At 59.0% G+C, this 26,636-nt stretch overlaps 1 protein-coding gene across 1 annotated transcript in view; it reads left to right on the forward strand.

Moving 5' to 3' along the window:
- Nucleotides 1-26,636, forward strand: part of BMP7 (bone morphogenetic protein 7) — a 77,047-nt gene that overhangs the window by 27,437 nt on the left and 22,974 nt on the right. The window contains exons 2-3 of the mRNA XM_079784387.1: nucleotides 3,407-3,599; nucleotides 23,699-23,847. Of these exons, the coding sequence (XP_079640513.1) occupies nucleotides 3,407-3,599; nucleotides 23,699-23,847 (342 nt within the window). The remainder of the gene's footprint in view (nucleotides 1-3,406; nucleotides 3,600-23,698; nucleotides 23,848-26,636) is intronic.

The following is a 26,636-nucleotide window of genomic DNA, read 5'->3' on the forward strand; positions in this document are numbered from 1 at the left end:
CTGGGTTCTTCATCCATCGTTACTGTAAACTGACCAGGGCTCCCAAACCCCCCTTCTCTGCTCCGTTGGTCACTGCCTGCTGATAGGAGCTGTTGGGGGTGTGGCCTATCCCGGCACTGGGAGCAGGGAAACGGCGCGCAGGGGGGGGGGGGGGGGGGCGGGGTTGGAGTCTGACTGTTCCGGGCATCGTGCTGGGCTCCTCTGCTGAAGGTCGCCACACCGCGGACCTTTCTAGCCTTCAGAGGGGGGAGGCCGCTGGAAGCGGAGGCTTTATCTGTGCCATCTGTCAGCATGGGGGCGGGGTCTGGCCTGTGGAATGCTGTCCTGATATTCCGCAGCGCCACGTTAACTCTCGGAATGGGGAATGTCTGAGGGCGGTTTCCAGGAGTGGCCAGAGTGCTGGGGTGGGGGCACCTGAGCGGCCACAGCAGGGAGCCACAGGAAGGCAAGGTTCAGGAGGCAGGAAGGGCCCGGTGTCGCATGCTGCTCACGGAGGTCCGGCAAGAGGATGACCGTGGTGTCCCTCCCATTCAGTTAAGGGACGGTCTTTGACTTCGGACGGGGCGCCTGGGGCACTGTGGGGTGCGTTCCCTGGGGGCTCCCTCACAGGGGCCCAGGGTGGGGGCTGTGTGGATGCACCTGACTGCTCACTGGGGGCACAGGATTCGCTCCAGGGGGTGTTGCCTCACCCCCCTTCCCAGCCCCTGCAGAAAAGCACCGAGGAGGCCGCCCGTGTCCCCAGCCTCTGCCCGTCACTTCCTAGCCAGGCTGCTGCTCCTCCGGGCCCTGAGGAACGCTCAGGCACGGCACTCTGGGAGAACAGCGTGGCAGTGTCACAAAGCTGAGCACGCACGGTCCACTTCCTGTGTGCCACCCAGACTCGCCCAAATGCAGGTGCCGAAGGCTCCTGGCAGCACTGCTCTCAGAGCCCGGGTTGCAGATCCCCGGGCGCCGTGAACTAGAAGGGACATGGCATGGGCCAGTCAGGCTGTGGGCTGCTCACAGCACTGAGGGTGCGTGAGCGTCCACAGCGCTGAGGATGAGTCACGGTAACCTGGGGAGGGGAGGAGCCAGGCGCAGGAGAAGGTACCGTGTTACCCCTGCTAGAAGGTTCAACCACCAGCACAGCTCACCTGTGGCTGGACGGGGGAGAGGAGGGGCGCTGGCCACGTCTGTTTCTTGATCCGGGAGACGCTTCCTTGGGTGGGTTCGCGTTGGGACCCGCCGAGCTGCACACATCTGGTCGGCGTACAGACTGCGCTGCAACCCGATGAAAAGGTTCTGACACACCCGCAGAGCAGCTCCCTGCCCAGCTGTCAGCACTGCCACGGAGATGCGTGGCCAAGGCTCGGTTAGGGTGCACCTGGCTCTGAGTCCCGGCTCTGACTCTGGACAGGCAACTCAACACCCCGTGGGTGTCAGGTGCATCTCCTACCCACGTGCAGGGGTGCATGAGCGTGCGGGGTGAGAGGACTGGCCCAGGGCATTTCCACAGTGACAGAGTGGGGGCTGCTTGCCATGCCCCCCAATCCCCACGCCCTGGTCCCCTCCTGAGGCTCCCGAAGCTTCCTGGAAGCTGCCACAAAAGACCCCTCCCTCCCTCTCCGCCTTCATAGATCGGAGTCCCCATGGCCATGTCTTTTTTTTTTTTTTTTAATTTGTCCTGATTTTAGAGAGGAAGGGAGAGGGAGAGAGAGATGGAAACATCAATGATGAGAGACAATTATTGATTGGCTGCCTTCTGCACACCCCCTACAGGGGATCGAGCCCACAACCCAGGCCTGTGCCCTGACTGGGAATCGAACCGTGACCTCATAGGGCCATGCTCAACCACTGAGCCGGGTAGAAGAGAGCTGCTCCCGTGGGTGTGAAGTGGGGTGTGTGAGGACAGCTGCCGTCGGTTCTGGAGAGCCCTTCCCTCTGGCCAGCTCTCCCATGGAGCCCGGGGTTCCAGAGGCTGCGGTCCAGACGCGGGGCCACTCTGTGCCTGGCCGGAATCCCCTGCCCCAAGGTATCACCTGCCCCCTCAGCCCAGGAGGGAGCAGCCCGAGGGGTGGCTCATTCCCCAGTGCCCCTGCCTCACCGCAGTGTCTTCTCAATGGAGACCTGGGCTGCTGGTGCCGCGTGCCTCCTTCATCAAGCAGCCCGTCCTTAGCTGCGGCAGCCCTAGCCCGCCGGGAGCTCGGGCCCACTGGGCTGCAGCGCGCTGGCCATGCTTCTCTCCTCTGGCCAAGCTGTCCCCGCCCCTACGGGAAGTGCACGGGACTGTCCCCGGAGATGGCAGATGCTGCACATCCTCCGGAGCCTGGCCTGCCCGGCCGTTCTGCATCTTCCCGAGCTTGTTCCTCCCAGCTCCACCCCTGCTCCTCTTGGTCCAGAGGATGCAGGGCCCGCAGGAACCGCAGGTGCACCCCCAAGACCAGGCCTTGGGCTTTCGCCCATCTCGGTGTCTATCCCGGCGAAGGGGGCATGCTCTCCTGGTCGGGTCTCACTCCCGTGTCCGGGAGAAGCGCTGAGGTCCTTCACTTTATTTTGCCCTGAAGTCCTTTTCCACAGCCCCCGGCCATGCCGCCTCTTAGAAGGCTGTCTGCGGTTGAAAACCTGGCTGCTATGAAAAAACGTCTGGGCGCTTTACCAAGTACCGGGTTCTGAACCCCTTCCCCAGTGGCACCTGCGGCTGGGTCAGAGAGGAGAGAGCAGCGGCTGCTGGAGCCAGCGCGCCATCTCCCCGCCCCACCGGGGAAGCCGAGCTCTGCGAGATGGAAATTGGCCAACGCTACAGACGGGGTCCCAGAGGGCCTGTTAGGAAACGTTTACCAGCCCAGCCGTGGGCCAGGGCTCCGCTGTGTTTTCAAAGCTCCCACCGTGATTCTCACCTGCAGCCGCGGAGCACCTGGTGCGGAGGGACCCGGAGAGGCAGGGCGAGGTCGATGTTGACTAATCACAGCTCACAGGGGTCTAGCCCTACCAGAGGTTAAGCTGCTTATGTGAAATCGATAACTTACCTCTGACCACAACAAGAGAGAGAGGATCATTCTCCCCGTTTCTTAGATGGAGAAACTAAAGGTATGGGGAACTTTGTCCAGGCCATTGAGCTAGTTAGCCGCTGAGCCTGGATTCAAACCCAGACCTGCTCTCCGGGACCGGAGCCTTCCAGGGCTGCCAGGACAGCTGTGCTCACTGCCCACCTCTTCCCAGCAGGTGGATGCAGAGTCACTGCCCTGGCTTCCCAAGGGGGGGCGCGTTAGCCTGCAGCAGGTCGCGGGGCTGAGCCATTACCCGCGGGGGTCGCTAGCCATGGGCACGCCTGCCTCTAGCTTAGGCCAGATGCTTGGCCTCTGAGCCAGGAGCGTGCAGCCAGTCACTAATGAGCGGTCGGTGCCGCTGTGTGTTTTTCCCTTCCCAGTGGAACACGACAAAGAGTTTTTCCACCCGCGCTACCACCATCGAGAGTTCCGGTTTGATCTCTCCAAGATCCCGGAAGGGGAAGCCGTGACTGCAGCCGAATTCCGGATCTACAAGGACTACATCCGGGAGCGCTTCGACAACCAGACGTTTCGGATCAGCGTGTACCAGGTGCTGCAGGAGCACTTGGGCAGGTGGGTGCTGTGCTGACGCCTGGGAGGGACGCCGAGCTCCCTCCAGCCACAGAGGAAGCGGTGGCAGCCAGAGGGTGGGGTCCGGTCGCGCAGGGTCAGTCCAGGCTGCTTCCACCATGTGCAGGCCCTGGACTGGATATCTTTTTTAAAGAGGGTGTATGTTTTTTTGTTTTGTTTTCATGTCACTGTTTCTTAAAACTATCACCATCCAAGAATCCTGTTAGGAATAGGGGATGGCCAGTGAGCCTGAGGTTGTGAGACCCCAAGTGGGTATTTAGGGGTGGTATGGGTCTGGCCTGTGTTTAGGGGCATGGAAGGTGGGGGAACGGAGAAGAGGAAGAAACGTTTTTGAAGGTCTACCCCTCTTCCCACTTGTCACTCTGAAACGCAGCACATGATGTCAGGTGACCAACCAAAGTGGCCATTTATAATCACCTTAGGGGACAGAAACCCCCAAACCCAAAATAAACAGGCAGAGAACTCTCAGCCTTCCAATGTTCGGGAGGCTAGGAACCGAACGCTGGTGTTGAAAGACTTTAATTTTTGGGACCCTTTAGTTTCAAGCTCTTCTGGGAGGTGAGAATGGCTGGGACGTCTTGCAAGTCCACTCTGCAGCCCCAAGGTGCCGAGCCTGGGTCGCATACTACCCGCTGGCTGCGTTTCTGGGTGTCTCAGGTCTCAGACTTTTATCGGCCTCCCCGCATACTGTTCCTTGGTAATCAGTGGAAGGAGGGTGGGTGGGCAGCTCCTTCGATGGGCAGTCAAGCATCTTCAGTTGGAATGGGGGCTGTTATCACATCAGGGACTTAGGGACCGTTACCACCTCGTTTGCCAAGCATCTCCATTTTGGAGGTAGTCTTCTGAGGAAACCGAGCTGTTCTTGATGTTTCTGATGTCTTGTACTCCTTACCTCATTTCATACACACACCAGTCCTCTAAGGGGGCTCCCACACAGGGACCCTAATGGGTTTCATACACACACCAGCCCCCTAAAGGAGCCCACACACAGGAACCCTAATGGGTTTTAATTGCTGTCTAAGGAGGCTGTATCCGTTTATATTCCCAGAAGCCACATAGGGAAGGCCTGTTTCCCCCTATTCTCACCAACATGGTCTCTTATTAAACTGTTTGATCTTTGTCAGTCTGATGGTGACCAGTGGTATCTCAGTGTGGATTAAGTTTGCATTTTAGAGCCCCCATTCGAACGCAGTGCCCTATGGTGCGGACGTGGGCGTGGTGCCGGGGAGGCGGCAGACAGCCTGGGCAGTCACCTGAGTCTCCCTGAAGTACTCAGGTGCCCCTGTTACCCCTGGTCGGCCGTGCCCTGGCTCCAGGCCCAGGCACAAGAAGCAGCACTGAGTTCCTTCTCGGGTGGCATGTGTTTGCTCTGTTCTCTGACAGGCCTCCCAGGCTCTTGAACAAGCACACGCTTGACTTTTCTCATGAAGACGCACTAACTGGGGGTGAGGCAGGTGCCGAGAGGCTCTCCGTCAGGAGCACTCCGTGGGCCCACCGGTGCAAAGGCTGCCGGCAGCTGCTCGCCTTTCTGCCTGTGGCAACCTGCTGGCACTGTGGTCCCAGCGTGGTTTGAGGTGGCTGCCTCCTCGACCCTGCTGAGACCCCGGGGTGGGTGGAAGGCCCCGGGGAGAGGAGAGGGCCTGAGTCACTGTGCTTGGGAGAGGGACGGATGGGGCAGCTGTCCGAGGCTCCCTGGCAGGCAGCCAGGGCAGGTGTACCAGGTTGCCCCCGACAAGCAGCTTGGCCACAGGTGATCTCTGGGGACGCCCAGCCTAGCTTTGGGTTCCTGCCTCTGAGGGCTTGTGGCTTGCTGGGAGGCCAAGTCCCATGCCAGCGAATGTTTGAGCACCGGCCGTGTGCTGTGTGCCGTGTGCCGTGTGCCGTGTGCAGGCGGAAGTCAGCAGACCCAAGTCTCTGCTCTCCAGCAGCTCACGGTGGAGCAGAGGAAGGGATGTGACAGGTGCAGAGTATGAAGGAGGGCAGGCGGAGGAGTGAGAGGCCGTGGGAGGGGAGGAAGGGGCTGCTCTCTTGAGATTTCTAAATTTCCTTTCTGCACCGGAAAGAAGGAATCTAGTCTCTCATTCTCCAGAAGTTAATGCAGAAGCAAAACAATCCTATTATGTAATCCCCCAGGTGGGATAACCAGCTTTAAGAGTGTGGATTTGAATCCCAACACTGTATACCAGTGTGGTCTTGGGAGGCGTCACCCCTGGGAGCTTGTTTCCTCCTCGATACAATGGGGACCATGATAGCATTTACCTCTCAGAGTTGTGGTGAGGATAAAGGAGGTTACCATGCTTACTTATAACATAGTAAACGTGCAGCAAAGTTTTATTAATATTAGTATCATCACCATCACCATCGTCATCACCATCACCATCACCACCATCATCACCATCACTGTCACCACCACCACCATCTCCCACCACCCTCCCCCTCACCGTCATCGGAGGGACTGCAGAGCCTGCTTAGGAAAGTGCCGAGCTCCAGGTGTGGCTGTGGCACTGCTTTCCCCTCTGCTAAATCTCCGAGTTGTTCAGTCTTCATGGGGATACAAGCCTGAGCTGGTGCGGGGGTGGGGCCCTGGTTTGCATTTCCTCCATCTGGGGCCAGGCGTTTTCTTTAGGCTGAAGGCCTGTGGCTGATCTGATTCCCTGAGAGGACCCTACCCTGCTGCCCTGCTGTGTGGCCAGCCTGCTCCTTCTAAGGAGCCGCGGCCTCAATGCTGCCGGCCGCCCAGCTGTGCGGAGCCGGGACATCTGGCTCTCTGGCCAGCCTCGGCCTGAGCTCCAGGAAAGCCCCGGGGTGCCGGAGATTAGCTGGCTTGGGTCGGCCTCGGCCTCGGCGTCTCTCCCCTTGTGACAGCCACTTTCCACCAAGGCCTCTTGATCTCGCGGAACCCAGATTAAGTTCTGATAACGAGCCAAGCTGGAGGCCTTCCACGGGCCTCGGGCCTGCTTGCAGCGGGGCCCGACAGCTGGAGAGGCACGCTGGGCCGCCCCTGGCAGGCTGCTGGCCTAGGGGGCTGAGAGGCAGGTCTGGGTCCGTGGCCTTGGCTCCACCTGCTGGGAGCAGTGGGGGCCAGGGCATCTGAGTCTTGCCCTCCTTTTCTGGACCCCCAAGTCCAGGGCCCGACCCGCTAGAGCCCCGTTGGCTCAGAGTCCAGTTCCAGCTAAAGGTGAGGGTGTTTGGGTGGGGGGTTGCACTAGTTCACAACAGGTTTCACTCGTGGAAACTAGACTGAGCATTTCCCATCCCCCCCCACCCCCCTCAGGCTTACTCTTTGAAGGGCTGCTCTGTCTGTAGGGGATGTGGGTGCTCTGTGTGATCTTGGGGGAGGAGGGGGTGCAGGCCGGTCAGGGCAACAGAACCCGTTCAAAGGGCGCTAGTCACTGCCCAGGTCTGCATGATGTTGGCAGCTGGATGAAAATGCCCCTTGGTCCGTCTCAGGGACTTTGGCTACCAGGAGGGTGACCTCAGTGTGGTCTCCAGGGCCAAGCCTGAGTCACTCTGAGGAAGAGGGAGCTGTCCCTGCAATGGGCTGGAGAGGGCGGCTTGCCAGCTCCCTTCAGCCCAGGCAGCCCCCAGGCAATGAGGAAGGAGGCAAGCCCTGTGCCCCCCAGCGTCCTCCCCAGGGCTCCCCAGCACTCAGCTCCCCACAGGTGGAGGTGCCACCGTGCCCTCGGCAGTGCCCCCACCTCTCCAGGCACTCGTGCACCTGCCTCGGGTCTCAGCTTTTCCTCCGAGAAGGATGTGGCCCCCTGACCCCGGCCCAGTGGCATCCTTGCCCTTGAACAGCGCAGCTCAGCTGCACGGCTCCCGGGGACCAGGTGAAAATGCAGTTCAGGGTCCGCTGGCTGGGGCGCACGCGTGCCTCTGCATTTCTGACCTCCCCCAGGGATGTCCTTTTGATGAAGTCCAAGGAGGAGTTGTGTGAGTGCTGGTGAGCATTGCAGTCCCTGCCCCCCAGGGTGGCAGGCCTCATCCTCCGGGTTTCATCGGGCTGGGTAGGGTGAAGGGCTGGTAACAAGACTGACTTTTTCTGACTTCAGTCGCCATGAGCACCTCTGGGCAGGGGCACAGTCACCCTCCAGAGCACATGTACGCCTGCTCCGGGTTTGTCATCATTTGTCGTGCCGGACACTCACCGTGGTTGTGTACCTTGTACATGATCCTACGGAGACTCGTCTTCCCCATTCGCAGGGGAGAGACTGCTCAGAGAGGGAAGTAACTCGCCTGAGGTCGGGCAGCGAGGAAGTGGCAGAGTTGGACTGAAACTCGGGTCTTAGATTCTGGGCTCACAGTCTTGGCCGAGACAGCGACACGGTGCTTCCTGCTTGTATTGATGTCCTTGCCTGGGGCTCGGACAGGGCGGCAGCGCATCCAAGCTGTGGTCTCAGCCTTGGCCACACACGAGCCTCGTGGGCTTTTACAGCCAGGACTTGCAGAGGCTGGCGAGGGGCTGGGCACCGTGATTTCCTGTGTGGCAGGGCTGTGGGCAGGTGGCTAAGAGCCCTCTTCTCTCCTCTGGGAGCCGTCAATGCCCGCAGGATGGAGGCAGAGCGATTCCTCCTGATACAGCCTCTCGGTGGCCTCTTGCCTGATGTCTTAAAGGCGACTGTTTTTCTCCCACAGGACTGAGCCCCAAGCGAGGTCCAGGCCCTGAGCCTGGATGGCACAGGAAAGTAGCTGGCTGAGGGTGCAGATCCCTGCGGGCTCTGGCGCTGGAGGCTTCCAGAAGCTTCTGGAGCCTTCTTGCTGCTCCTGAAGGCCTACGTGCCTGGTTCCGTGTCTCCTGGCTTCCGCTCTCACCACTACACCTCAGCCCCAGGGCGTGAGCTCGGGTTTGGAGCCACTTGCTCAGGAGTTTCCGGTTCAGCTCCCCAGTAGCCTGGTCAGGGCAAGGTGGGAGCAGTCGGCTGCCCGGCCCCACGGCCCGTGCGGAGGTCAGAGGGGAGCACGGCCAGGAGCAGCTGGGGAGCACGGCCAGGAGCAGCCTGGTCAGGGAGCCTCGGCACTCTGCCTCGTCACCTTTCTCTAGGCGCGCTCCCGACCCCAGCTCTGCGCGGCTCGAGCAGGAGACCAGGGCCATTCACCTCTTCGGGTTCCCCGTGGGGTCCTCCCAGCTGTCCAGGGGCCGCGCTCTGGGAGAAGCCTGTGTCTGTGGCCCTGCCTGGCAGAGATGGAGACGCTGTGCCAGTCCCGTCGGTGCTGGTCACGGCAGCCGGCTTGTCCTCCGCATCCTGGAGCCAACTGGCCCCCGGCCCCCTGTCCTGCGGCCCGAGGCCATCTGGTGGGCCTCGGTGGGTTTTTTGATCTTTGTACCTTTCATTTCCTTCCATCGTCCACCCCAAACCTGGCTTCTCAGAGAGACTATGAGGTGGGCGGAGTCAGTGGGGACACACCTCATTTGTTGAGTGTTCTCCATGGATCAGGCTGGCTCGGGACAGGTGGTACGCGAGGTCTCATTCTCACAGTCACCTTGAGAAGTTTGCTTTCTCCCATTTTGTGGACGAGGTCACGGGCACAGAGCAGGCAGGTGACCCTCCCTAGAGGTCGAATTCAAAACCAGGTAATAGATAAAACCTGGGGTGCTGGGGCCCCACCTTTAGAATTCTGATGTCATGGTCCTGGCGTCACCTTGGCACTGAGGCACTGAGGATTTTTAAAACGCCCCAGCGTGGGCTTGTCTCCTGCTCAGCTCTGTCCCTTTGAGGATCTGAGGGGCCTCGGGAGAGTCACCATACCCCTCTGATGGGGGTGGAGACGCCTGTCCCGCCTCCCTTCTCGGGAGTGGTGGACATGCTGGGGAGGGGCAGCTGGGACTCCCCACAGGGAACGGATGGGGGGCCGGATGTCTTTCTGGGAGAGGAGAGAACTGGATGACCCCGAGGAGCATCTCCGAGTCACTTCCTCTGTGTCAGTTCTGTCCCCACCCCTCCATGGGGATTTGACACTAACTGTGATGGGCCAGGTGGTCCCCTGGCAGACCTGCCTTGTGGGAGGGGCTGCTCCTTTACCTCTCAATCGATTTGGCTGTCGCCTCCCAAATTCGCCATGTAACCTTTGCCCCCTCTTTTTGGGCAATGCCTCCCTTAACTGGGAGAAGGGAGGGCTGCCCCCGGGAGCACCGAGGGTGACAAAGGTGACTGTAGTGAGCGCTTACTAGTCCTTCCCCTCACAGCCCCGCGGGAGGCACCTTCACCCACCCACACCAGGCCGTGGGCACAGCGCCACGCTAGGGGTCCAAGGAAAGGGAGCCAGCCCTTACCCCCGTCCCTTCTGCTTATCTCCCCGGGCTGGGGGCATACATTTTCCTTTCCCTCCATGGCAATCCAGGACCCGTGACGTGGGGAAATGTGTTTTCCACCCCAGGAACCGGAGGCAGAGAAGACAAAAGACCTGCCCTGCTGGTCCCAGCGGTGCCAAGGCATCTTTTGTCCCTAGAGCCCGGCATGCCGTAGGCACTGAGCAAAACACATGGGCATGAATGGGTGAGAGGAGCCGGCCTTCTCGGGCGTGGGCTTCCTGACTTGACAGGCCATCTGCACGGAGGCGCTTCTATGCGCAGCGCGGTGCCGGGCGTGGGACATGCACAGCACATACCCATTGGCTCAGCGAGTGCCGGCCCAGGAGGGCTCGGCCCCCCCGCCTCTCGCCCTCCCCGCACCTCCAGCCCGGCCGCCGGTCCATCCCAGCAAACTTCCTAGTGTTCTCTCATCCCGAGCTGAAACCCGAGAGTGCCTTGTTCTCCAGCATCTGAGCCCAATTTCCAAAAAGTGAAAACTGCCTGTAATTATACGACTTTTCGATCTCAGGGCACTTTCCCTGTGATTATAATTATATTACATTATTGAGAGCCGGCGTGCTAGTGGGCGCCCAAGGCTGGTGCTGGTCTGAAAGGACTTGCTGTGTGTGCGTGGCCCCGGGTTCCCGGCCCCGGAATGGACGTGGGAGCTGGCGTCGGTCTCGAGGGCTGGCCGTATAACTTGATCTGGGGCTTTACTTCCAAAAGCACTTCATACTTGGATCTCTGCTCGCCTATAGGAGCCTATTTTTCCAAATGTATTAACATCTGTGTTTCATATCAGGGCCTGTAATTGCTTTAGCCTTTTTGGCAGGAGACAAAGAGAATTAATATTTTTCAATTTGGTCATGAGCGGTCATCTGTAGCTGGGAAGGAAAGTGCCTGCCGGACTATGGACTCAGTACGGGTGGGGGTGCAGGCTCACCAGGAGGTCATGTTTTACAAGAGTCAACCACGGCTGAGGACTGGTTGAGGAAGTCCTCGGTTATTTCATGTTCAGGGCAGAAGTAGGCCTCAGGGCAAATGCTCCAGGCTCTTCCAAACACCTGCTTCCTTTGTCTCCCTCCCGCCAGCCCTCTAGGGAGCCCCCTCCACAATACCCAGGGCTTTCCATTTTGCCCATCCAAGGATGGCAGGCGGAAAGCTGACACCTGGCCCGCATTCCAGCACGCAAGCCCTCACAGCCCATCTGGGGCCCGAGGCAGGCATTGCTAATGGATTGCAGCACTCCTTCCTGCCAAACCTGGACCCGGCCTGAGCCCTAATGAGCTCCACTGCACGAGGCAGTGCTGCTAGTTGTGTGACGTTGCTGGTCTCAGGTCGGGTTTCCCCGAAGATGACCCTGGGGCGAGGATTGTGTGTGAAACTGAACGATTAGGAAATGTTTCCAGATAAGGTCAGAGCATGGGGAAGTGGGCCAGGAGAGGCAGGCAGCCAGGCAAGGGGGCCACGCCGCACTGAGTCCCCGGGGGGTGCTGTAGGCCCCCTCCTCCTGCAGCGGCTGGAGACAGAGTTGCACCCCTCCCCCCAGCCAGGAGTCAAGGAGCCGACGTGTGTATCCCTCCCCACCCACCAGCATTTAAGCAGGGGTCCCGACATTTGGGGCAGATCGTTCTGGTGGGGCCGTCCCGTGCCCTGTAGGGTGGTTAGCAGCATCCCTGGCCTCCACCCACAAGGTAACGGCCAGCTTTGACAACTCACGATGTATCCAGACATTGTCAGATGTCCCCTGCGGGCAGACTCGCCCCTGGTTGAGAAGCACTGGGTGGAGGAAGGGGTGTGCATCCCTGGATGCTCACAGGTGGAGTGGGGTGGCCCCGGGGAGCCAGGTGGGAGAATTGAGATGCTGCACTTCCCCCAGAGGAGGCTGCTGGCCCTGACCAGGTTCACCTTCCAGTCCTCTTCCTGTTGGACTGCTCACCGCTCTTCACCTGCTACACCAGCGCTCTGCCCAGCCCTGCACCTGCTCGCGGGCTCCTGCGGGTCCTGTGGTGGGGGCGGTGGGCTTCTTGAGTGGATCCTGGATGTAAGTGCCTTTAGAGGGACAGGATCTTTTCTCTGGCTCTGCCTCGGCGTCTGGTTGGGGCTCCTTAGAGAAGATGCTTGGGCCCACAGGAGGCTTCTCTCCCCCCTCAATGTTGTGAGTTGCATGTGGGCTCGACCTTTGTTTCTGAGGTGAGGCCCACAGTTCAGGGGAGTGGGAGGGAGGCCGGGGGAGTGGGACGGAGGCCGGGGGAGTGGGACGGAGGCCGGGGGAGTGGGAGGGAGGCCGGGGGAGTGGGAGGGAGGCCGGGGGAGTGGGAGGGAGGCCGGGGGAGTGGGACGGAGGCCGGGGGAGTGGGAGGGAGGCCGGGGGAGTGGGACGGAGGCCGGGGGAATGGGAGAGAGGCCGGGGGAGTGGGAGGGAGGCCGGGGGAGTGGGAGGGAGGCCGGGGGAGTGGGAGGGAGGCCGGGGGAGTGGGAGTGAGGCCGGGGGAGTGGGAGGGAGGCCGGGGGAGTGGGACGGAGGCCGGGGGAGTGGGACGGAGGCCGGGGGAGTGGGAGGGAGGCCGGGGGAGTGGGAGGGAGGCCGGGGGAGTGGGAGTGAGGCCGGGGGAGTGGGAGTGAGGCCGGGGGAGTGGGACGGAGGCCGGGGGAGTGGGACGGAGGCGGGGGAGTGGGAGGGAGGCCGGGGGAGTGGGAGGGAGGCCGGGGGAGTGGGAGTGAGCTTTGCATATGGGCTGAGTGAGACAGAGGAGCCCCCGGGATGTTACCCAAGCATGGGCCCTGGACCCCTAAGGGAGGGATCTGTGAGGCCCGGAGTCGTGATTCCTGAGCACAGAGGGACCCACTTCGCCTCATCGCTGAGGCTTCCGCAGGCCCCACGCACAGGTCACCCGGGAGGTCCTGCGCTGTGCAGGAAGCTGTCCCTCCTCCAGCACCGTCCTCGCGTCCCGGGCGGCAGCCCGCTGAGCTGTGCCATGCGGCAGAGGGGGCCCGTGGTGTGAGCCCCGATACCCACAGCGTCCTGTTTTGTCTTTTTTCCAGCCCTGCCTCTGTCTGGTGGTTCTTGGGGTCACTTCTCAGACAAAGTACTAGCATTCAAGTCCTTCACTCACGATATGTTCCCAGCGGTCCCCGAAATGTGGTGGAAGATGAGTGTCCGCCTGGTCAGTGGCCTGAGGCACGCGTGGCACCTGGCACAGTTCACTGAGTGGGCCGTGTCCTCAGCCCCCCTTCCTTGCCGCCACTCTTGGGGTTAGGGGCCCCCAGTCAGAACGGCTCTTAGACACCCTGTCACTCTGCATCGAGTTGCTCTGCTCTGTCCTTTGCTCTTGGAAACCTGGAATCCGGTCATCGCGACCCACGCTTCTGTCTGCAGGCTCCTCTGTGAAGTTCATTTCCTCGCCCCGTCTGCCCGCACACTCCACTGCTCTGCCTCTGGTTTGGAATCTTAAAACAGCCTGTGGTTCTTTAAAAAAAAAAAAAGGGTAGGAAAGATGACCCAGCAGGATAACTGTGCTTGTGTTGGTTTGTTTATTCCTTGAATGTGCGTGAAGAGGCGAGTTTACCTCCTTCTATTTTGGTCGGGAGCTGGAGGAGGAGGAAGTGGGGCACCAGGGAGCGTCTGGGAGATGAGTCCTGTCCTCGGCACCACCGCCCACCTCCACCGCAGGCCGCGCCCAGCTGCCCAGCAGCCTGGGATTCCGCGTCTCAGAGCCAGGGAGTGCTCCCACAGGCCTGGCTTTCCCGGGGCCCCCAGAGGCCTCTGTGTCACGGCAGGTCTGTCCCAGCACTGCCATCTCCAGCTGACTCACCTCTCGTCCCTTGGGAGGTGGAAGGGAATGATGGTCTCCAGTTTCCGGAAATTCTGGGGCCAAGCCCTGGAATTGTAAGCAAGGGAACAAGAGTCGGTTCAAGTAAACCCGAGACTGGCTTTCTTCCCCAGCTGTTTGTGTCCTCTTGGTTCCTCTGGACATGGACCGATGAAGGAGCTGGCCCTGGGGAAGGCATGGCCCGAAATGGCCGAGGAGAACCCCAGACAACCGGCAGCTTGTACTGGGGGTCTCCTGGGGGTAATGATTACACAGGCAGGCCCATGTCTGTGATCAGTGGGCTCAGGGTGGGCAGTGGGCTGAGGCCCTAGGGAATTGGAGGCAAATCCATTTCTGGAGACACTGAGTAAGTGGGAAACACATTCATTCTTCCCCTTTACTAACACAAGCTACAGAAAGTGCCACCAGAAACCTCCTTGCTGGTAAGAATACTCTGAAGACACCAGCACCTCCGTTCAGCGTCGATTTGACAGCCTGTGGGCTGTGCTGTTTGCTAGGTGCTGGGCTACAACAGCAGCGAGCAAAGCAGGACTGGGTCTTGCCCCCGAGGCGCTTAAAATCTGGTGGGGTAAGCAGAAAACCCAGAGAGCCCTGCAAGCAAATTTAAACGCCAGCCTGAATGCCAGAAAGGAGGGTCTGAGGGCGTCTAATGAGGATTCGCCCGCCGGTGGAAGCTTCCTGGAAGCTGAAGGAGGAACAGGTGTGATGGAGGTAAAAGGTAGCGGGACCCGCATGTGAAAGGCCCTGGCAGGCTGGAGTGTGGGACAGATGACAGCCCGGGGGAAGCTGGAGCCCTGGGGCCAGGTGGGAGGAGAGGGGAGTGGGAGGCGGTGTCAGGGGGACCGACCACCAGGGCCTTATAGGCGGGATGACTGCACCCCGCGTGCACATCTGGAGTATAATTGCGCCTCCTTTCTCTCGCAGAAGTTTCCCAGTTTGGACCTTCAGTGCTGCAGTCTCCCTTATTGTGGAAGACATTGGGGACTGGGCTTTTTATCCGAAGAGTAATGAGGATGAAGGCAGGGCAGTTACCTGTTTGGATTTGAGGTTCTGAAAGCCTGTGAGGCTGCTGGGAATGGGGAGCATGAGGCAGGTAGGGGGCACTCTCCCTCCAGTGGGGGGACATTTGCAGGCTTCCCTGAACCTCAGTGATGGGACCGTAGCACCGCCCTCCCAGGCATCATGGGCTTCAGCGAGCCAGGCCTGTTGTAAGATGTTGTATCTTGAACGAGATCAGCCTTAGTGGAGAGCGGGGGCAGCTTAGCTCCGGGGAAGAAGGTTCACAGACGCTGAGGTCTGTTCCTACCCAGAGCCTTGACCATAGCATCCCATTTAACCCACGGTCCTCACTGCATCTCCACTTGACAGACAGCCTTAAGGAGAGCTTGGCTTGCCCAGGATCGCTCCCCGGGAATTATTCCCCCAGGACCCAGAGCCTGGTGTTGCAATGCCTACATCTCCACATCCCTGACCACCCAACGTGTGGACCAAGGGCCACCCTGGGGACTTCATCACAAAGAGGATCTTGTGCTCCATTCAGACCTCCTGATTGTTTTCTCCTGCTGGTAGGTGCATCCCTGGTGGGGGAGAACCTTCCATTTCTAGCTGTGCTCCTCCTCCCTGTCCACCTCCAGCCCGTGTGATACACATGTACACACAAGTTCAAGAGCCTCTTTATCGCATGCCATTGCCAGAGTAGACATTTCTTTGCAGCAGGACTTCTCAGAGCCTTTAAAGCTCTACGGAGCAGTATCATGTGGCACTTTCCAACCTCATTTAAATACAGAGCCTTTTTAAAAAAAATTTGACCCTCTCCTCTTCCTCTCTTGGATATTCTATGAATGGGAGGCAGTTTTCAAGACCTTTATCAACTCCAAACCCTTCAGACAAGGAAACTGAAACCCGACCTTATGGCTGCTGACCTGCTTCCTGACTTTGACCACCTGGGGCTTCCTGGGCTCAGGACAGGCGTGTACTTGACCCTCCTGTGAGTGTCTGGGTGCTGGCGGTAGAAGGGAGGAGGGAGAGAGACAGACAAGAGGGTCATGGGGCGGGGAGGCCGTGGGCTGGTGACTCGTGCTCCGGCTGTGGGAGGAGGGTACCATGCTTCTGTGTGTATTTTTCCACCTTTCTCCCCAGTGACTTAATTTCATCTTCCTGGATGTGCAGTTCTGAAGTGTGTTTAAAAACAGCTCCGACCTCCCTGACTTCATCTCCCGCCCCCGGGGCGCCAGGGACTGTTTGGGGACTTGGTAGAAAGGCAGGGCACTCCCTGAAGTCCGAGGTGGGGTGCTGGGACAGGGCTGGGTCCTCCCCGGCCTGGGGCTCAGGAGGGGCCCTCCCGGGACCTGAAGCCTCGCAGCTGCCACACCCCACTTCCTCGTGTCTCCTTTGATCCCCTTCCCGGCTTCCCTGCAGGGCTGGTGTTTGCATGCTGGTCTGACTCCAGGTGCGTGGAGCTGGCTTCCCAGCCTGACTCATCCTTAGCAGCAGCACGCCTGTGTCCTCCATGACATCATGTTAGCCTGGGAGCGCTCTGGCTTCTCCATTGCGGGCTCTCTCTCTCTCTCTCTCTCTCTCTCTCTCTCTCTCTCTCTCTCTCTCTCTCTCTTCTGAGGCATGTCCTCCAGGCCCGGCAGCAGTTCACCACACGTAGGGCTTTAGCGTGTCCAGCCACGTGGTTTTCCAGGGAACCACAGGTGAGGGTGGGGGTGAGGGGTCTGAGCAGCAGCGAGGGAGAGCCCACCGATCACCGTGAGGGGTGAAGCCGAGGATTTCCAGCCCCTAATGCCCTCCCCAGCCTCCCAGTCTCCTAGGACCAGCAGCTTCCCGGGGCAGCGGCCTTGCAGGCTCCGGCCACCACCCACCTCCTGCTCCCCGTGCGCCTCCCCTCTCCCTGCCATCCTCTCTCGCTCTCTGCATTCTGCCCTGGCTGCAGTAGCCCTCCTTGTCCCTGTGACCTCCCTCGGGGAGCGCTGCCCAAGGAATGTTCTCCCTGGACATCCTCACGCCCCACTTCCATCTGCTCGCCCAGAGGACGCCCCCGAATCAGGGCTTCATGACCCTCATGGTGCGATGCGCTCACAGCCCCCGGACCCAGAGCTCCGGCTCCGGCTTCCACGGCACCTCTGGCTCTAGCTGAGTGCCAGGAGCGAACCCATTCCTCCCCTCTGGCTACTGTAACAAGTTACCACCGGCTTAGTGGCTTCCGGCACCCGCAGTGGACTCAGTTCTGGAGGGTCCTCCCGGCTAATATCAAGGTGCCCCCAGAGCTGTGTTCCTCCTGGAGGCTCTGGGGAAGCTGTTCCCTTGTCTCCCAGCTGCTAGGGGAGCCCCCTTCCTTGGCTCCTGGCCCCGCTGGCAGTCTCATCACCCAGACTCTGCTGCTGTCCTCGCATCTCCTCTCCGACCCCGTGTCCCTGTGATCACGGGGCCACCGGGCAGCGCAGGAGCATCTTCTGTCTCAGACACCCTCACCGGAATCCCTTCTCCAAGTCCCTTTGCGCAGGAAGCAACGAACTCCGGTTCCGGGATTAGAACACACATCCTGGGCTGGGCTTGTTCTGCCACAGAAGCGGCGGTGCATGCCCCTCTCTTTGATGGGCGCCTCTGGCACTGGGCCAGTCCCATTCTGTTGGGTTCTCCCTGGGGAGACTTCCTGGCTGGGGCCACCCAGTGTCAGGTGGCTCCATGTGCCTCATGTCACTTTCCCTCTGGGCATCCTGCTCACTGACTGAGGGTGCTTCCTTAACGCCTCGGCCTCGATGGTCTCATCTGTAAAGGGGGTTTGTGAGGGTATGCAGCTCGTTGGGAGAGAAAGGTGAGGTGAGAGACTGTCACCCAGGGCTTGCTGCATGGTAGGTGCCTGGACCACGTGGTGCCGAGGCCCCCGCCACCTGCCACACCTCCTGAAGGGAGCTTGGGCGACTCTGACTGTGGCCCTTCCAAAGCCCGGCTTGCATCTGCTCCCGGGGTGACAGGCTATGGCTGAGGGCGCAGAGGGCATCACGTCAGGTGGGGGATGGGACGGAAAGTGCTTCCATCGCCCCGCCCTGGATGGAGGCCAGATTCTCACACAGCCACCAGCGGCCGGGGTTTGAACCAAGAAGCACTAGGGCAGACTTTCAAGGTCCCGGCTGGCTGTGAAGCCTGGGCCACTGGGCCCACTGGCAGGTCAAGGGGTCATCCCCACAGGCGTGCAGCATAGAGGGAGGAAGCGTGAAACCAGGTCTGAGACGACCGACTGTCCCAGGTGTGAGGCAGTGCACACTGGGTAGCCCAGGTGGATTGTGTTTCTTGTGGCTCCTGCTCCTGCCTGGAGTGCCCCGGGCCAGAGGAACCCCCCACTTCCTGAGTTCCAGCCCAGGGAACCCCCACTTCCGGGAGTCTCAGCACAGAGAACCCCCCACTTCCCTGAGTCCCAGCTCAGAGAATCCCCCACTTCCGGGAATCTCAGCCCAGAGAATCCCCCACTTCCGGGAGTCTCAGCCCAGAGAATTCCCCACTTCCGGGAGTCTCAGCCCAGAGAATTCCCCACTTCCGGGAGTCTCGGACCAGAGAACCCCCCACTTCTGGGAGTCTCAGCCCAGGGAACCCCCCACTTCCCTGAGTTCCAGCCCAGGGAACCCCCCACTTCCGGGAGTCTCAGCCCAGAGAATCCCCCACTTCCCTGAGTCTCAGCCCAGAGAATCCCCCCTTCCCAGAGTCCCAGCTCAGAGAATCCCCCACTTCCGGGAGTCTCAGCCCAGGGAACCCCCCACTTCTGGGAGTCTCAGCCCAGGGAACCCCCCACTTCCGGGAGTCTCAGCCCAGAGAATCCCCCACTTCCGGGAGTCTCAGCCCAGAGAATCCCCCACTTCCCTGAGTCCCAGCCCAGATAATCCCCCACTTCCCTGAGTCCCAGCCCAGAGAATCCCCCACTTCCCTGAATCTCAGCCCAGGGAACCCCCCACTTCCGGGAGTCTCAGCCCAGACAATCCCCCACTTCCCTGAATCTCAGCCCAGGGAACCCCCCACTTCCCTGAGTCCCAGCCCAGATAATCCCCCACTTCCCTGAGTCTCAGTCCAGAGAACCCCTCACTTTCCTGAGACTCAGCCCAGATAATCCCCCACTTCCCTGAGTCTCAGCCCAGAGAACCCCCCACTTCCCTGAGTCTCAGCCCCGCTCTGCCAGTTTCAGGGCTGGATTCCCTGAGCTGGGTGTGTCCAGGGGGTGACATCCTGCCTCCCACGTGGGGATCTTACTGCCAGGGGAGTAAGGCCCTGAGATCACAGTCTCTAAATAGTCTCTAAAGAGCCAGAGGGAGGGAAAGAAAGGACTTTCCACCTTCCCACGCTGGAGATTTAAAAATACCCACTTTCCATCGTGGTAGAACTTTCCAGGGGAAGGTGGGCTGAGAGACGCTGATGGAAACAGCTCTGGGGTGCGTGTGGCTCCTCCTCCTCCCCATGGTCCCCTGGGAGGAGGAGCCCGCAAGCCCCAGCAACACTATCCCCAGGCTGGTGGTTAAATATGAACATCCCCCGCCCCACAGAGTTGGGGTCACCAGTGGTTCGTGCCTCACAGAGAGCAGGGCTTGGGGGAACCTGGGTTTCAGGCAGGAAGAAGTGGACCCTTCTGGGTTCCGTGCTGTTTGAAGAAGGCAGGAATGCCAAGTTTGTATCCCTGCTCCCTGCCTCTGTGAGCCTGCGGGAGGGGCAAGAGCCAGGCCCCCCACTTGCCCAGGTTTGCTCCACAGACCCAGCAGAATGTGGAAATATGTTGCTCCCAAATGGATCTTGCTTTTTGCAGAAATAGAACTGTGCTCACTAATTGAGACAATGTTGGCATGAATAGAGTGAATTGTTGCTGAAACTCTGTAGTTAGGGCATGTAGGCTTTTCATACTTAGGTGTGTGAAACTTAAACATATTATTAGTGCACCCAGCTGGTGTGGCTCAGTAGTTGAGCATCAACTTATGAACCTAGAGGTCACTGGTTCCATTCCTGGTCAGGGTACACGCCCAGCTTTCGGGCTCAATCCCCAGTAGGGAGCGTGCAGGAGACAGCCCAATTGATGATGTTTCTCTCTCATCGATATTTCTATCTCTCTATCCTTCTCCCTTCCTCTCTTTCTAAAGTCAATTAAAACCTATTAAAATATTATTAGTATAATGACATCAGGCTCTGTATTTTGGACTCTGTATGTTGTCTTTGTCCATTTTTTAAAAAAATACAGCTTTATCGAGATGTATACTTGTAAAGTATACAATTCAGTAGTTTTAATATATTCAGAGTTGTGCAGCAAATACCACTATTCAAAGTTAGAATGTTTTCATCACCTCCAAAGGAAACTCCACACCCATTAACAGCCACCCTCCCCCATGTCCCTCTTCCTTGTCAGCAGCTACTCATCTTTCTGTGGATCTGCCTCTTCTGGACACTTCATGTCAATGGCATCATACAACATGTGGTCCTTTGTGTCTGACTTCTTTACTAAGATTTCAGAATTCATACAGGTGGCAGCATGTGTCAGTGCTTCGTTCCTTCTTATAACTAAATGATATTCCATCTTAGGGATTTGCCATGTTTTGTTTATTCATTATCAGGTGGTGGGTATTTGAGTTGTTGGACTATTCTGAATAATGCTGCTATGAATATTCATGAATAGGATTTTTACTTCTCTTGGGTAGTGAAATTACTGGTCATATTGTAACTCCATGTTTTACCTTTTGAAAAATGGCTGTACTGTTTTCCAAAGTAGCTGCACCATTTTATTTTCCTACCCACAGGGTATGAGGGTTTCAGTTTCTCCCCATCCTTGCCAACACTTACTATTATCTGTGTTTTTGGTTTTAGCCATGCTAGTGGGTATGAAGTTCTATCTTATTGTGGCTTTGACTTGCATTTCCCTAAGATGTTGATTATCTTTCCATGTGTTCACTGGCCATTTGTATATCTTTAGAGAAATGTCTGTTCACTTTGGCTTTATCCATTTTTGGAATCAATAGCATGCTAGTGTTAGGATACTAGCTTTGCAATTTGCCCTCTTCCATTTTCTTGATCAATTTATATAAGAAGAAATTATCTGTTGCTAATTTGGTAAATTTGGTTTAAAAAAATACAGTATAAAACCATCTGGAGTGTAGGGATGGGAAAGGTCTTTGATTCCTATTTCAATTATTTAATGCCCCTTTTCACCAATTTTAGCATTTTGTATTTTCCCAGAAATGTACATACTACATGCTGTTCTATAACCCCTGTTTTCTTAGTTGCGTATTTCTCCCTTGCCAAGAAGCGTAGCTTCACATGGCCCTGGATTCAGCTGTGTGTACGTGCCTCGCGTTTGGACAGTCCCTCTATGGAGATGGTTTTCTGTTTTCCTGGTATAAACAGTGGGACTGTTGCTTGGGTTCCATCTCCGTCGGGGACAAACCACCCACAACACAGTGGCTGAAACAACAGTTATTTTATTACTCAGGAATTCAGGCCGAGCTCAGCCGGGTGGTTCTACTCTGTAGTGTCTGCTGCGTCACTGACGAAGCTGGGAGCTTGGCTGGGCTGGGACGCCCACAATGGCACCCCATCCAGGGGCCGGTTTCTCTCATAGACCTTCCTCCTCCACGGCCTCCTCCCCGCTCCCCCCTCCTAGGACCTGTCTCTTCAGCAGGGTAGTCAGATTTCTTGATCTAGCGGCCGGCTTCCCAGAGAGAACTGCCAAGCCTCTCCATTCTAGCCCTGTACCTGGCGGGCCTCCCTCCCACTGGTCCTGTATGGACAGCCCAGCCCGCAGAGGCGGGGCAGACAGCACCCATTTGTGGTATCACCTGTGGTGTGGTGATAGGAGGAACTGTTAGGGTCACATTTGCAGAAGCTCAACTGTGAACATGCGGGTGCACTTGTCTGATGAGTGTTGGAGTCAAGTGACCATCCTTGAACAGACGCCTGGTCTGTATGGATCTTTAGAAGTCACATAACAACTGGGGCCAAGGCAGGGCGTCCCCAGAATTCCCTGGGTCTCTCAGGGGCTGACTTGCAGTAACTGTAGAGATGCCCCAGGACCTTGGCAGTTTGTCCCAAGCTCGTCTTCACTGGGCTCTCACCAGTCTCTGAAGACGGTGGTGTTACCCTCACTTTACGGAGGAGGAAACTGAGGCTCAGGAGTTAGCTGGCCTGACCCACTTGCCTTCTCCCTTCCCCACCACCTCGATCTCTGCCCCGTGCAGTATTGTGATAGTAACATGCACCATGTGGGATTCAACAGCTTCCTGAGTCTCTGGTCCCAGGTGAGAGGGTGCGTTAAGGAGGTGATGGCTTCAGTGCTCGAGTTTGAGGTCACTTATACGGTCTATCACTGTGGACTGTAGGCTTCGCCTCGGAACCTCACTTTGCTTGTTTGTAAAATGGGGACAATAATCTTACTGTTGGGGAGAGACAGAGGCCGGAGCAAGGAAAGCCCCTAGAATTTCAGCAGCGGGAGAGAGAGAATGTGCTTGGTTTCCTGGGGGCCCTTCGCCCCAGCCTTTCCCACCTCTGCTCGCAGCTGGGCTGGGGCGGGGAGGCCATATGTTCAAGGTACATAACTGGGTCACAAAGGGCTTGTTCTCCTGCTTGGAGAACCCCTGTGCTCTCTCTAATGAGATGCTCCAGGTGGCAGCGAGGAATTCCCACTTCCCACCTGTCCGCCTGGACTTGCTGCCCAGCCGTTTCACGTGGCCGTGCTCCTGTGGGCTGACTCAGGCCTGGCCTTCCCTCCCCCCGCAGAGCCTGGGCTAGTGTCTCACTCTTCCCACCTCCACAGGCTCTTCCCAGGGTGCCTGGGACAAGGTGCAGGGTGTGGCTGGAGGAGGGACCCGAGCGCTCACATGGCGTCAGGGCGAGTCGGCGCTGGCCCGCAGCGCAGGCCCTCGGTGTCCTGCGGCCACAGGGGAAGCTGTGTCGCTTGGCGAGGTCTGCACTCATCCAAGGCCCAGTTCCGTCCCCGAGGTCACCATTTGTTCTCCTCGCCATAAGGGCCCATCCTGTCAGCTGGTCACATTTTCCCACAAAGAGCAATTTCCCAGCACAGTTGCCACCCAGGCCTGTGGCTTCCGTGTGTGGTGCGGGTGTTCCCACAGGGCCCGGGAGCCTGCCGTCGGCGAGGAATTGTTTTGGTTCAGAATGGTTTTCTTCTCTCATGGAGTGAGGCCCCTCAAAGGACTCAAAACATTGAAACTTGGAATCCTTAAAATTAAAGAGATGTTATGATACTTTATATACTTGAATCTTACTATTTAGGAATGTAAAATCCATCCACACACCCACCCATCCATCCATCCACACATTCATCCTCCATCCCCTACAAGGTCAATGTGGTCTTACCCATTTTGCTACTGCGACATGTGAGGAAGAGAGAATGAAAGGGCCTCGCCTCCTAACACCCGACGGCTCCTGAAGACGCTGCGTAGCCGGGAAATGAGGAGTGTCTACTAGAGCCCAGTTGCCTGGGCTCGAGTCCCAACTTGGCAACTTCCTGGCTAAATGCCCTGGGCGAGCCATGGTTTTACCATGTGTCTAATGGAGTTGATAATGTCCTGTGACTTAGGGTTGTGGGAACTGAATGAGGCACTGTGTGTAAAAGCCTTGGGACAGTGCCTGGCAAATGGGAAGTCACCCAGCACATGTGAACTTCATGTCGTCCCTGGGACGCCCAGCGACGTGGGGGTGGCGTCATTCCTGCCTTGCTGGACGGCCCCCCTGGCATCCCTCTAACAACTGTGAAGGGCGAGCTTGGCTCCCAGCACCCTGTCTCCTGTGGGCCTCTCTTCACACCTCTCCGGCACCCCCTTTTCCCACCAGGGCTACTAAGGGGTGTCTATGCACCCACTTTTGGGAACTAACAGACATCCTCCCGCCTCCCCCTCCCCCACACAGTCCTCTTCTCCATCGGTATCTGGTTGGGTCACCGGGTGGCTGAGCCTGCGTCTCCTCCTCTCTCGCAGGGAGTCGGACCTGTTCCTGCTTGACAGCCGCACCCTCTGGGCCTCGGAGGAGGGCTGGCTGGTGTTCGACATCACGGCCACCAGCAACCACTGGGTGGTCAACCCTCGGCACAACCTGGGCCTGCAGCTCTCCGTGGAGACCTTGGATGGTGAGTCGCAGCCACCGCCCAGGTGGTCCTGAGGCAGCCTGCACGGCTGGACCGACGGAGGCTCTCCGCCAAGCCCGTGCTGCCCCTCCCGCCAGTCCTCAGTGTGCAGCCTGTCCACCCCGACAGGAGGCAGCTGCCAGCCCCCGTGCACGAGATGAGCACACGGCAGCCGCTGCCGGGTCGGGCAGGGCTCTGTCTGAGTGCGGTCCGCAGCCGCGGGTCAGAGCCGCAGACTCCCGGGCCCGCCCCAGGGCCGCTGCCTCAGGACCTGCACTTGGACGAGCGCCCGGGAGCTGGCTGAGCACCTCGTCTGAAACGTGTTGCTGCGCCCCCTGCACCTCAGGACACGGGCTCTCCTGGGCATTGTGGGATGTTTAACAGCGCCCCCGGCCCTACCCACCCATCGCTCGTAGCCTCTCCCAGTTGTAACACCCAGAAACGTCTCAGGCATTTCCCGATGTCCCCTCTGAGCACACTTGCCCCTGGTAAGGACCACTGCCCGGGGTGGGGCAAGGCACTCAGCCCCTTCCAAGAAACCCTCACTGTGGTCCTGGTCGCAGACACTTGGAGGAGCCGCTGTTCGCCTGCCCCCCCCCCCCCCCCAGCACCTTTCACTGCCCCCCTCCCCGCCCCCCAACTTGTTCTCCAAGATGGGCAGACAGGAAGGTGTGTGGGGAGCTAGACTGGGCCCAACGGTGCCCATTTCTTCTTCCCCCAAAGTATGTTTCTTTTTAAAATATATATATATATATATTTATTGATTTCAGAGAGGAAGGGAGAGAGAGAAACATCATGATGTGAGAGAATCATTGATTGGCTGCCTCCTGCATGACTCCCAACAGGGATCGAGCCCACAACCAGGTCATGTGCCCCAACTGGGAACTGAACCATGACTTTCTGGTTCATAAGTCAGCGCTCAACCACCGAGCCACGGCAGCCAGGCCAAGTGTGTTTCTTATTAAGTGGAGATGGTGTTGGGGTGTGTAGCTTCTTCCTGCACCGGTTTTAAGGAAAACCAAAGCCATTTACTGTGAAATAGGTGACACGTGCCCAGGGCTCAGCCGGCAAAGGTTGCAGGTGTGAGCACCGTGAAGCGTTCCCTGGGCTGGTTCCCCTCCCGGAGGCCCCGATGCTCTCCTGCGACTGGACCTCCCCAGGGATGCTGTCCGGGTGCCTAAGAATTACACATGGACTCTGCTCCCCTTTTTCATTTCCCCCACACAACGTGGCAGTGCTCAGTGTCTTCCCCTTGCCCGTTTCCCAACTTACCCTGGAGGCTGGTCCTTCCCGCGATCGGGAGCTTCCTCGGTATTTGAAGGCCGTGGTGTATTTGTGTGTATGTGGCATGAGTGTGTCTCTGCCTCTCACACGCGTGACTGCTTCAGAGCCTCCGCTCCTCCCCCCACCCCCACCCCCCCCCCGCCCCGCGTGCAGGTAACGGGAGGGCCTGGGCCATTGGATTGTTCCCAGATTAAATGAGTTCATACAGAAAGGGTTTTAAGATGCGCCTTCACCTGCATCGGAACCCCTGGGCCTCTTGTGAAATGCGCTTTGGTTCAGCAGTGGGCGGACCTGGGAGCCTGCATTTCCAACTGGCCCCAGACCAGGGGGCTGCTGGTCCCTGGGCGGGGCTGTGAGTATGGGGGGCTGAGAACAGGGCCTGGCTCACAGGACACACCCTGGATGCGAGCTGGCATTGTTGTTACTGCTACCGACAGTGTCTCCCCAGGCCCCTTGGGAGGGATGTCTAGGTGTTTTCTGGTCTTTTGCGCCTAAAAACGGGGCTGCAGTGGAAAACCTCCGTGTAAACGCCCTTGTACCCTCGAGTGAAGGCAGCTCTAGTGCCAATGCCTGACAGTGACACCGTGTGTGGATTTGAGAGAGATTGTTACTTTGCCCGTCAGGGGGGTCATCCCATCGGCTCCCCGGCAGCCGTTCACCAGGGCATCTGCTTCCCTGTCTTTGTCAGCACAAGTTCTCAATCTCCTCCCTTCCTGCTAATCCCACAGATGACGGATGGGATCCTGGAGTTTGGCTTAGCCGTCCTCAGCTGTGTGCCTGGCCCTCGCTCTGCCGTGTGCCTGGGCCTCCCTCTGCTGTGTACCTGGGCCCTCGCTCTGCCGTGTGCCGGCCCTCCCTCTGCTGTGTACCTGGGCCCTCGCTCTGCCGTGTGCCGGCCCTCCCTCTGCCGTGTGCCTGCCCTCCCTCTGCCGTGTGCCTGCCCTCCCTCTGCCGTGTACCTGGGCCCTCCCTCTGCCGTGTGCCTGGCCCTCCCTCTGCCGTGTGCCTGGGCCTCCCTCTGCCGTGTGCCGGCCCTCCCTCTGCCGTGTGCCGGCCCTCCCTCTGCCGTGTGCCTGGCCCTCCCTCTGCCGTGTGCCTGGGCCTCCCTCTGCCGTGTGCCGGCCCTCCCTCTGCCGTGTGCCTGGCCCTCCCTCTGCCGTGTGCCTGGGCCTCCCTCTGCCGTGTGCCGGCCCTCCCTCTGCCGTGTGCCTGGCCCTCCCTCTGCCGTGTGCCTGGGCCTCCCTCTGCCGTGTGCCTGGGCCCTCCCTCTGCCGTGTGCCGGCCCTCCCTCTGCCGTGTGCCGGCCCTCCCTCTGCCGTGTACCTGGGCCCTCCCTCTGCCGTGTGCCGGCCCTCCCTCTGCCGTGTGCCTGGGCCTCCCTCTGCCGTGTGCCTGGGCCTCCCTCTGCCGTGTGCCGGCCCTCCCTCTGCCGTGTGCCGGCCCTCCCTCTGCCGTGTGCCTGGCCCTCCCTCTGCCGTGTGCCTGGGCCTCCCTCTGCCGTGTGCCGG

Source organism: Cnephaeus nilssonii (assembly GCF_951640355.1).
Source record: "Cnephaeus nilssonii genome assembly, chromosome: 11".
Classification (NCBI taxonomy): Eukaryota; Metazoa; Chordata; class Mammalia; order Chiroptera; family Vespertilionidae; genus Cnephaeus; species Cnephaeus nilssonii.